We start from the raw sequence: 12,022 nt of genomic DNA, 5'->3' as shown, positions 1-12,022 counted from the left end.
GTTGCACTGCCCCGGGCCTGCTGCTACCCTGTGATCAGAGCATCTTTTAAAGCATTTACTGTCTCAGGGTGCAGACACCACCAGGTAGGAGCCCAGGCCACACCTGGCCATCCTGCCCATCATCACTCCACAGAGATAGCAACCAAAGTGTGGCATAGGTTTGGCAGAAAGAAAGCAGCAGTGATCTGGGGCCTCCCTGCAGAGAAAGGGAGGTTAAAACTCCCAGCATGCAGCCACTAAGCCAAGGCACACACACTCCCTTCTCTAAGAAAACCCACTGGAATGTCCAACACCACAATCAAGGCAGAGCACAGGCTGAAATGGGATCACCACGCAGATCCTGACACGGGCCCCAGGGCTGGCAAGAAACTGCTCCAGGACCACAGCCTTTCTGATGTCAGCCCTTCCCAAGTTCTCATCCTCATCTGCTGGGACAGGCTCTGTGACCAGCCGTCCCCACATGTTGCACACTGAGATGCAGAGATGCCTTTATTCAGACCATCTTCTGGGGATCCTGGCTTGATGTTTTCTCCAGTTGGAAGAGAGCTTCATCTATGACAAATGAGGACTGCCAGCCCCATAAGCCCTCTCTGCAGCCTTCAGGATGCCCTGCCATGAGATGTAGTCACTGGGACATGTCGCTGAGGGGGGGGCCACCTCCACCACCATCAAACAGAACCTCTCGGCGGCCAGGCTCAGCAATGGCCAGCTCTTGCGCCAGGTCATTGAACCGGGATATGTAATCGATGCTGTTCTCATTCATCATGCACACCAGCTGGGAATCCACAACCTGCAGGACAGAGGAGACAAGGAAGGCTGAGTCACTGGTGGCTGGCTCGCCCCTCAGTGGGAGGTGGCTTTCTCAGAGAAGACAAAAATCATGACTCCACCAGCAGAAATCGAACCATGGATGGGGCCCAGTGCTCTGGGCAGAATTTCAGATCACCTGTTGTCTGCACATGCACTCTTTGGACAAGTGCTCACGGAGAGCCTACTGTGGGCCTGGCACACCTGACAGCTGGGATGGGATGGTGGCTTCCTCCTTCAGGAGACTTATGGGGGCAGGCAGACAGAGATAAATGGTATAGTGGAATGCAAAGGGTCAGGAGCAGCCTGAGGGAATGGAAGCAGTGTGAAGGAGAGTGGCTGGGTGTAGGGGTGTAGAGGTCAGAGAAGGGTGCTCCAAAGACTGGGACGTGAGCAGCAGGGGGTAAGTGATGAGGGCACATGGGGAGCACCTTCCCAATGTAAGTCATAAGGACGCGTGGTGGGGGAGCATGTTCCTTTCAGGAGAAACTACAAGCATAAAGACCCTGAGACAGGAACAGGCTTCACCATTCAAGAGGCACAAGAAAGGTGGTAGCCATGACACTATATGACACAGAGTAAAGACGAGATGTGAATGGTGGGCCTCAGCACCAAGATTTTATCCTGTGTGCACATATATGGAAGGTGCCATCTTCACTACTTATTGTCTTCCCCCATGCAAGAGTGGAGGCCTCATGAGGATAGGGGCCTTTGTTTGCACATAGTAAGCCCTGAATAAATATTCATTAATGAACTGCATGACATTACGAATGAAAGAAGTCTTTGGGAAATGCTGGGTAGAGCTATGGCATGCACTGAATTTTAAACCCTTTATTATGGGAAATGTCAAACAAATTAAAATTTATTTTCAAAGAGTAGATCAAATACTGACTGCCCTCCCTCAATATGTCATGACCAGCTTCCAGCTACATCACCCTGGGCCACCCAGCTCCACCTCTCCCCACAAATCATGCACCCTACCACCTTTACTCAGATCCCACCAACAGACCATTTTATCCACAGATGTTTCAGACTGTACTTCTAGGCCATGAGGACTATCTTACAAACACAACTGTGTTTCAAGTAAAGAGTCCTCAGTGAAATTCCTTTTCTCTACACTGACTTGCCCCCTCTGCAGGTGAATATGCATTTAAGTTACTCAATGTGGACACAGCATTTCACACATATCAACTATGTTTTTGTTCTGTGCTGCTCACTTTCACGTGTAATGTGTCACCCTGGGATCTTGTTAATGATGCAAATTCTGATTCAAGGGGTCTGGGGGTGGGCCCAAGATTCTGCATTTCTAACTCCTAGGGTTTCTGCAGCTGGTTTATGGGTCATTTTCTGAACAGTTGAGATTTGGTATGTTGTCTCAGGACATGTGTGCAGTGCCCATCTCCATAGGAGCCAGGTACTTATAAGTGTCCAAACATAGGAAGGCTTTCCTGTGGAACATTAGTGCCAGGCATGCTCTCAATAAAGATTCTGTGTTCATATATGGGTTTGAGAAATGCTATACACTGTGGGCTGTAGATTCACTATATTATTGTGTCTACATTTATATTTGCTTGATATTTCCAATCATCATGACTTGGCTCATACTTCTCCAAAGTCTTCCGATAAGTTCCTCATCTCAAGATTCATGATTCACGTTAGGATACTGAGAAGCTCAAGAGTCTGGGAAATCGCTGTTTTGAGCTTTTTCTGATCCAAGGTTTCCATCCAGTATCTGCTTACAAAATCCCCGAGGAATACCTGCTATTTCCTTACCGATGTCTTGACATCCCAGGAACCAGATTTGGGACATGCTGCTCCAGCACTTTAACAATAAGACAACCCATCCAAGTGGCATTCAGGATCTGGAATTCTCTCCCTTTAAATAACTGATTCTCTCCCTGTGTCCAGTTCTCTCATGGCAACTGTGGCTTTGTACCTCGCATCACAATTACATGTGCTTATCTTCATTCCTCCAGCAGGCATTCCACTCTGCAAGCCTGACCTGTCACAGATCGTTCAAGCCATGTGGATGCCTGGGTGGCTGAGTATATAGCCTGGTCAAAGAAAAGAGGGATACTGGGCCGGGCATGGTGGCTCGTGCCTATAATTCTAGCACTTTGGGAGCCTGAGGTGAGAGGGTTGCTAGCCCAGGAGTTCGAGTCTAACCTAGGCGACACAGTGAGACCTCTTCTCCCTCCAAAATAAAAAACCTAGCTAGGCATAGTGGCACATGCTTGTAGTCCCAGTTACGCAGGAGGCTGAGGCATAAAGATCACCTGAGCCTTCAGAGACCCTGCTCTGTACTCCACACCAGGACTTTACAGTTTGGACACCTTTAGTGCTCAGTTGTTCCAGAGTCGGTGATTGTACCACATGGGGACAAAAGTTGGCCCAGCATCCTCAGACCTCTCCATTTCCAGTGATCAGAGACATGGTTGTGTATGTGCCACCTCCTGGCAAGCAGTTCTCACAGACTCAGAGGTGTGCAGGAGAGGCTGGCAGCCTCCAGCATACAGGTTTGGCATTCAAATCCAGGTGTGAGATAAGTGCACTTACCTCTGTGACATCAGCCAGGGACCTGGACACAAATGAGTCCCGTGAGTTTCCATCCAACAAGCTAGGCCCCAGCAAGGAGGTGCCACTGTTGGTCCCAATGGGAGTAGGTAGCATCTTCCGGCTCTTCTCTGGGGAGATGAAGCTTGCTGTGGAGAGAAGACCAGAAGAAAACACCCTGAGGCCTGGATTGGGTTGGACCAGTCCGGTGGAAGGGTCCTGAAGCTTGGGGTTGCCTAGCTGGGCCCCAGTCCAGGCGCCAAGCCACAGACTTGTATGACGAGCTTGTATGCTGTAACAGGCTGTCCTATAACGAGCCTTGCATCTCATTGTCCAGGAACTACCCAGGGTCCCACTCTCTCGTCATCATCCCCCATGCCTGTATTTTATTCTGTGTGACTAGTCTTTACTGACAGGCATTCAGGTTGTTTCCAGCTTTCCATGATGACTACTGACTTTGCACAAGTTTGCACTGTCTTATGTGACAATAAGAAATACTTAGAGAGTGCTGGCTCCCCCAGCACCACCCAGAGGGCTCCCCATTGTTGTGGGCCATCAGGTGCGGCACCTGAGTTCACCATGGGTATCACACATCCTTCTCTGCGGCTGCCTGTCACGATGACCAGCCACATGCCCTGGCCAGTCTAAAACCTCTGGGGGATGGATCCCAGATACACTAACAGGAGCTCTTCTCATGCAGGAAACAGCAGCCATACTGGTAGTGTTAGTGTGTCTTTCCCTAACATAACTCTTCCTGCCATACTCGCACCTGGTACCCAAGAGCAAACAGGTGGTGGTGAAGAAGAGGAGCATGCCCTCTGAACTCTCCAATCTATGGTCAAGAGTGTGCTATTAGACAGCTGGACTAACCATCAGAATAGTCTACTGGTTATAGAAAGAGAAGAGCCAAGAGAGCTCAGAGACGGTCAATTTCTTTTTCCCGCCCTCGGCAGAGAGTCCTGCAGAAGCCCAGGGGGAAGGCCTGGGCTAGCTGCGCAGACCAGGGGGCACAGAGAACCATCATCTGGGGTGTTGGGGATGTTCAATGTCGCCATAAGTTGGGGGTTATGCACCTGCCAAAGCTTAGTGAACTGTACGCTGAAATCTGTGCATTTTCCCATATATAAGTTATGCCTGAAAAAATTAACTCAGAAAAAACAGAAACAAATAAGCCAGTAGTCCTGGCACAATGAGAATTCAGTGCCGTGTAGATTCCCACCCCCTGCCGGTCTGGGAAGGAGACAAGAGCCCCTCCCCACACTCACCAAACAGGCTGCTGAGCGAGGAGTCTGTGGAGTCACTGGGGTACCACTGGGGGTCGTGGGTGGGAGAGGCGATCCAGTTTGGCTGGGGACTGCTGGATGGGGAGGGAAGACTCTTGGAACTGTCACTACCATTCAGTTTTGCTGGAGAAAGAGGGACCCCTTCACCTGCCAACAAAGATCTTGGGTCAGAGACAACACATGAGGGTGAATGGCACTCCGTTTCTCCAACCCGTCACCGAGAAGATGTGTGGCCCCACATTGCTGAAGCAGGATGGACAGCGTTGCTCTGCAGAGAAGGAGCACACAACCTGCAGGACAGCTCTGTGTGCCAGAGGACAGACACAGCACGGAGTGACAGCAATGGCAGCAGTAACCATGGGCAGAGCAGGCCCCGTACTCCCTGTGAATCATCTTACTGGGATTTACACCAGCCCCATGAGGGGCACATCTCTCCTGATTCATCACTGAGGAAAGGGAGGCTCAAACAAGTCAGTCATCTGCCAAGGCCACATGCTAAAGAGGTCATGAACTCACATCTGTCTGAACCCATAGCAAGCAACAACCACACCAGTGCTCACAAGAGAACTGTCCTGGAGAGCTCATCCTGGCTTTGGCCTCACAGGGACTGTCCAACCACACCCTCAACTCTGTAGAACCCATAGGCTGACTGCCCAGATGACTAGGAAAATGACTAGTAAAATGCCCTTACTGATCCCCGGGCTGGAGAGAGTCTCATGGGCCATCACGCTCTCTTGTCTCAAGGTCAGATGCAATCCGACCAGACCACCAGGAGCCTCAGGTCTCAGACATACCTTCTCCATCTGCACTGCCCTGTCGAACCCAGGCAGCACCTTTTAGGTGGTAGGTATTCGATTCTCAAAAATGACAGTGAACTGGAATATTCCCAGCAAGAGAGGCAAACACTCAGACAGGATGTCAAGACCTGACTCCAGAAAGGGGGTGTGCAGCCACCCTGCCCTTACCATACTGGCCGGAGCTGATGGCAATCTCAATGATGGAGTCGCTGATGTGTGTGGTGGGCTCCCCCTGGGAGAGTGCATCCTCGGGTGGGCCGGGCAGGGAGATGTCCAGCAGAGCAGAGACGTCTGGCGGAGAAAGCCGGGTGCTGGAGCCCTCTGATGAGGACAGTGATGTGGAGAGGCCATTCTGAAGAGGAGTCTTGGGCAGCTCAGACAAGGAGAGAACAGAAGAGCCCTGCTGGGAGACAGTTACTGTTCAGACACAACCGGTCAGTTAGAATCTGTGACAAGGAATGAAAACTCAACCTCAGCCTCACAGCTTAGTGAGTGAGTGACAAGCAGATCAGCAACGGTGATGAGCTTAGTCACCTCACCCCTCCAAGTTAGGAACACGCTTGGAGAGTTCACTTCTCCTGAAACCACCTGAGATGGCAAAGTCAGAAGCTCAGCATGGACCTGCTTCAACTGCTGCCAGCAGGACAGAATGGGAGCCAGGGGAGCTATCAGCTGACAGCCTCCTTCTCCTGAAGATGGAGTCCTTCCAGAACTGGGTCTGAGTGAGCCAGCCATGCAGAGGGGAGAAAGTCAGGGGTGGGAGACAGCCAAATTCATTCTGCCAAGGCCACATGCTAAACAGGTCATGAACTCACATCTGTCTGAACCCACAAGCAACAACCACATCAGTGCTCACAAGAGCACCGTCCTGGAGAGCTCATACTGGCTCTGGCCTCACAGGGACCGTCCAACCACACCCTCAACTCTGCAGAACCCATAGGCTGACTGCCCAGATTCATTACTGACTAGGAAAATGCCCTTTCTGATCCCCAGGCTGGAGAGAGTCTTGTGGGCCATCACGCTCTCTTGTCTCAAGATCATATACAATCCGACCAGACCACCAGCAGCCTCAGGTCTCAGACATACCTTCTCCATCTGCACTGCCCTGTCGAACCCAGGCAGCATCTTGTAGGTAGCAGGTATTCGATTCTCAAAAATGACAGTGAACTGGACAGGACCACAGTCCAGGGAGAGAAGCGGGGCTGCCGGCAGGGCTGGAGGTAGGGGACTCGGCACTAGAGGGGTTCTGAGGCAGCCATTTGCTCAGCAGCCCAAAAGCATACTCTACCTGGAAACTGTCCGTCACTGGCTCCTGCTCAGGCCTCGAGGGGACGCTGACAAATGGGTCGCTCGTACCCTGTGAAACGGCAGACATGCCCATAAGGGCCACATGGTGCACTAGGTGCCACCCATGGCCCCCCACCCAGGACTGAGCTCCAGAGGAAAAAACTGTCCCATCTCCCCAGTCTCCTAACAGTAGAGGAACAGTAAATAGTCAGGGATCTAGGTGGAGAATGCCAAAAAGCCACTTGCAAAGTATAGGCCCTGCACTTACAACTTTTTGTTGATTCAAAGAGTAAACTCAAGTCCTACCAAGAAGCTGACCTTGTAGCAGGCAGGGATGGGCTCTCTGGAATCTTAACGGGGTCACCCACCCCAGCTTCCTTGGGGATGCTCTCAAGCAGCCATGAGGGGCCAGAGCAACTAGATCACTTGGAAAATGAGAAAGGAGTGACTGGTCATGGTCATTCAGACTGTTCTCCTCCAGGATGAGAGGAATGCTTGGTAATACCCGAGCTGAATGCCACGGTCTCACTGCTGGCTGATGTGAGCATGTAGTACACCTCCATACTTGTCTTAGCTCTGGATTCTCCAGTGTCATATGGCACGCCAGTCACCTGCCTTCCTTCAGTGGCTCCCCATGTCTCTCCCGCTCTGTGCTATACATTCACACCATGGCTCTCCCCAGTCCAACGGGTCCAATCTCTCAAAAGGCAGAATTGGGAGTCCAGAGTGATCTGAGACCCATGGCCTTGGCTCCCACCCCAGAAGCTGGTGGGAACGCTGAAATGCCCTTCTAAATACTCACCCCCACAGTGGGAATGGGGTCTCCATTTTGGTGGGTTCCAGTGGAGTCCTGACCTGAGACGGCAGCTGTCACCTCATCTGAGGATAGTGGAGAGATGCCAGACAAGCCCTCAGTGTCCAAGGCAGGAAGGGGGCTCCCGGGGATGATGCCGGCACTGGTAGCTGCTAAGTCGATAGCGCCTGGCAACAGAAAGGATGTTTCAAACCTCGGCTCTACTCACCCCCCATAATAGGTCCCAAGAGGGCTCAGGAACAGCTTCTCCCTCACAGCTCACGTCAGTGGAAAAGCCAAGGGCTTTGATGCTCTCATTGAAGGGCAATGAGACGACATGACTCAAAGAAGAAAACTTTCAAAGCCTGTGACAAAAACGTCACCCAAACCTCACACAGTGGCTGTCACCATGCAGGCTGCGGACTTACTGGCCAAGTGACTTGTGGCCTGGGGTGGAAGGACCTTGGGCACGATTGGCCGAGACAGAGCTGCTTTGGTCAGAGAAGACTGGATGGGCCGGAATGAACCTCTCCCTGTGAGGGCAAGGACAAAAGCAGACATGTCAACCCTGCCTGCTGTGCCCTCGCTGCACACTGGGGGTTTCCTTGATAGCCCTATCAGGATCCAGGAGCTGAGCCAAGGTGGAAGCCACTGAACATGCCAAGCACTTGCTACCTTGGGGGTCAGAGGTCCACAGGCCCCAACAGAGAGACAAGCTCTGGCTTATCTCCACAGTCACCACTGTGGCACCACTGTGTCTCCCAGGAGCTGCTGAAAGGTTGTGATCATCACTGTCGTCCCGCAGGAATGGCCCTTTAAGGGTGACGAGGCCCAAAGCTGAGCTACAGGTTCATCTGAGGCTGTCGGAGCATCCGATCTTGGACTAAGATTCTGCCACTGCAGTTGGTTTTGTCTTGCTAGGCTTCCCACGGTTGAAAAGCAGGCAGGAGAAAAAGCAAGCAACACCTGTATGGGTTCTGCAGTTAAGTCAATGTGAAAGTCAAGACTGGTAAAAATATATGAGGAGGATCCTAAAAAATCTGAAATTTGTTTTTAAAAAATTATGTATTTATTCTTACAAGTCACCTTCAAAATACTCTGATGAAATATACCTACTGAGATGCTTTTTTCCATGGCTCAAAAACAATTTTTGAACTTGTCAATTTTGACGCCTTGTAGTGCTTCTGCCATTTTTTGTTTCACCTCTTCCACATCAGCAAAATGTTTCCCTCTGAGGACTTTTTTCATTGGGGAAACAAAAGAAAGTCACTGGGGTGAGACTGGGTGGATAGAGAAGGTGGAGCATGGGAGTCGTGCTGCTTTTGGTCAAAAAGTGCTGAATGCTCAGCACGGTATGGGCAGGTGTGCTCATAAATCACCATCATGAAATGAACAAACATGTTAAAAGAATCTCCAAAAAAATCCACTGAAGCCAAACGCAGCCTCTTGCAACAAAGGGAGCTGGTACACTGATGTCAATGGGGTCCTAGAACACTTACCTAGCAGGGGAAGACTGAACGGCAAGGGGCCTGCCTTCCAAAGGATTATTCTGGGTTTTTTTGGGTCCCCCTTGAACATCATAGAGTATGTGTTTCATTAAAGGACTCTCACTGTATTAGTTACTTCAAAGAGCATGAGCCCCCACTGAATGTATAGACTTCTGGGAACATGATGCATAACCCACGGCCACATTCATCCTGCAGCACACCAGACAGGACATTACGGAGAGAGGGGGCAGCAGATCCACTAACTCAAACTGTGTGAAGCACTCAGCACAGGGCCATCTGAGGCTGCAGCCAAAGGAAGCTCCCTCCAGACCCCTACCACAGGGTGTGTGCCTTGCCTGTCATAGTAGCCTGCAGCCCAGCACAAAGGGCACACAAGGTATTTGGCGGAAGAATGAACAAAGGAATGCTTGAAATGTCACTCAGACACTCAGAGAGTCATGGAAATAGACACTTGCTATTCCCAAAGACAGGCCACACTCAGGTGAGGGGGAGGGCACAGCTACCCCAGAGAAGCCCAGGTGCTTACCAGTTATGGAAGAATTAGGCAGGATGGAGAAGGAACAAACGTTGTGGGGCAGACTCTCAGACGGTCTAGGAAGCAGTGTTCTCTGTGACAGAAAAATTGCAAACAATCAAGACAATGAAAAGACTCCCAGGCAAAAAAAAAAAATCACTCCGGAAACTGGGTTATAAAATAATATTCCATGGAAGATGGAGCTGGGCATAACTGGATAAGCCTTCTTGTTCTAGAGTTGATGACAACAGGATGCCTGAGACAGTCCGTGACAGTTATGACCTGTGTACCCCAAGCTCCAGAATATAGAGTCTTCCCTGAAATGAACCCAGGGCATCAAGCCACTCCCAGGGAAAACTGGAGGAATGTCAGAATGATCCACCTTTAGTTCAGAGTGTTCTAGATTTGGATAGAATGCAACTAGTTATATAAACCTGTTTATAACCACTGAATGTGGGCTTTTATGACACACCCCCCCCAATTCTGGGCTTCCTCACACATGGAGTAAAGAAAATAAAGTCACTGCTCGTGACACACAGGCACTAACAAACAGGTGCAAGATGTTCCTTGACAGGTTCCGGTGTTAACAGTTAAGCTTCAGTGTACTTGGGACCCCTTTTGAATGATGTCTACCATCTAGGAAGAAACTATATTCAGCAGTGAAACTGTCTATAATCAAAATAAAACATTAACAAAAGTGTCTACCAACCCAAAGATGTCATGAGGTACTTAAGCCCCTGGGCAAACATAGCTGCCATTCTCTGCTGATGTCAAAAGGACTCAGGGCTCACTATTGAGATGACTCCTGGAGCCTTTAGATGCCCCATGGCACTGGTGTCAGGAGACACTAAAGAGGTGCTACTGGAGACCGCAGCAAGCTGCGACTAGCTACTGACATGAAGGCTGCAGGCGTCTGTGCTGGCTTCACTTCAGAGCTAAGACAGGGCTTGGTACATTCCCAGAAAGGGCCAGGTAGGAAACACCATAAGCAGTAGGGCAATATTCGACCCTGCCCTTATAGTGGGAAACAGCCATGATGGTATAGAAATGAATAATCTAGGCTGTGTGCCAGTAAACCTTTATTACAAAAATATTTTAAGAGGCAAAGATCCCATGTCATATGATCCCATTTATAGGAAATTCCCAGAATAGGCAAATCCATAGAGACAAAGTGGATTAGTGGTTGCCAGGGGCTGCAGGAAGAAGCAATGTGAGTTCATAGGCACGGTTGGAGTGATGATGTTCTGGGATGGTTGTACAATCTTCTAACTATACTGAAAATCGTTGAATTATTACTCTATCAAAATTATTATTTTTTAAAGTCATGGTCTCATTCTGTCATCCAGGCTGGATTTCAGTGGTGCCATCATAGCACACCACAGCCTTGACCTCCTGGACTCAGGTGATCCTTCCACCTCAGCCTCCCAAATAGCTGGGACTACAAGCATATATACTACCATGCCTGGCTAACTTTTAAATTTTTTGTAGAGATGGGGGTCTCCTTATGTTGCCTAGGCTGGTCTCGAACTCCAGAGCTCAAGCGATTCTCCTGTCTCAGCCTCCCAAAGTGCTAGGATTACAGGAATGAGCCACCATGCCCAGCCTCATGTCCTAGTTTGATACGGCCCTGAATTATGCACTTTATTTTATTTATTTATTTTTTTGAGTTGGAGTCTCACTCTGTCGCCCAGACTGGAGTGCAGTGGCCGCTCCCAGCCACCACAGCTTCGACCTGCTGGGCTCCGGCGATCCTGCCGCCTCAGTCTTCCGAGTAGCCGGAATTACAGGTGCGCGCTACCACACCTGGCTGATTTTTTGATTTATTGTAGAGATGAGGTCTTGCTGCCCAGGCGGGTCTCGAACCCGCGGGCTCAGGCAATCCACTCACCTCAGCCTCCCAAAGGCGCGGGATTACAGGCTGAGCCACCGAGTCCGGCTGAATTATGAACTTTAAATGAATTTATTATATATGAATTATATCTTTATAAAGCTGTTTTAAATTTAAAACAACAGTAGCAGCAGTCAGGCTGGACTTGGTCCCTGGGCCATAGTTTTTGACCTTGGACATAGTCTGAACAAAGAACCTCTAAGATTTACAATGCATCTTTCTTCATAAGAACTCTCATTCATTTCTAGGTGAACTAATTTCAAAAGAGAAAATGATTTTTAGGAATTTAATTAAAGGAAAGTTGTGCATTAGTTTAAAAAATATTCAATCATAAACATCTAGGGCCACGGTTATTTCAGACTTCCAGCCTCACGTCCTTTATCTTCACACTGCAAAGTGACAATGCCCTTTCTCATGTGCCTCTTCCTGGACGTCCTGAGGTTTGTACATGGCATTTACAGGTCTCTCACTGTCATGAGCTCATGAGAGGTCTGCCCTCTGGCCGACCTATCTGCTTTGCCAACTGCTTCCACTGACTAAATATATATATATATATATATTTTTTTTTTTTGAGTTGGAGTCTCACTCTGTT

General features: G+C 49.6%; 1 protein-coding gene across 1 annotated transcript in view; it reads right to left on the bottom strand.

The window, feature by feature from the left end:
• Window positions 1–612: 612 nt before the first annotated feature.
• The window catches only part of CRAMP1 (cramped chromatin regulator homolog 1), a 56,938-nt gene continuing 45,528 nt past the window's right edge, over window positions 613–12,022 (bottom strand). The window contains exons 13-20 of the mRNA XM_008070307.2: window positions 9,555–9,636; window positions 7,949–8,053; window positions 7,530–7,708; window positions 6,729–6,797; window positions 5,609–5,840; window positions 4,626–4,790; window positions 3,364–3,509; window positions 613–790 (exon numbers count right to left, since the gene is read on the bottom strand). Of these exons, the coding sequence (XP_008068498.1) occupies window positions 626–790; window positions 3,364–3,509; window positions 4,626–4,790; window positions 5,609–5,840; window positions 6,729–6,797; window positions 7,530–7,708; window positions 7,949–8,053; window positions 9,555–9,636 (1,143 nt within the window). The 3' untranslated portion in view covers window positions 613–625. The remainder of the gene's footprint in view (window positions 791–3,363; window positions 3,510–4,625; window positions 4,791–5,608; window positions 5,841–6,728; window positions 6,798–7,529; window positions 7,709–7,948; window positions 8,054–9,554; window positions 9,637–12,022) is intronic.

The sequence above is a fragment of the Carlito syrichta genome, unplaced genomic scaffold (assembly GCF_000164805.1).
Source record: "Carlito syrichta isolate Samal-C Ts95f unplaced genomic scaffold, Tarsius_syrichta-2.0.1 Scaffold313344, whole genome shotgun sequence".
Lineage (NCBI taxonomy): Eukaryota > Metazoa > Chordata > Mammalia > Primates > Tarsiidae > Carlito > Carlito syrichta.
Note: the sequence above shows the minus strand (reverse complement) of the source record. Positions and strands in the feature narration are given on the sequence as shown.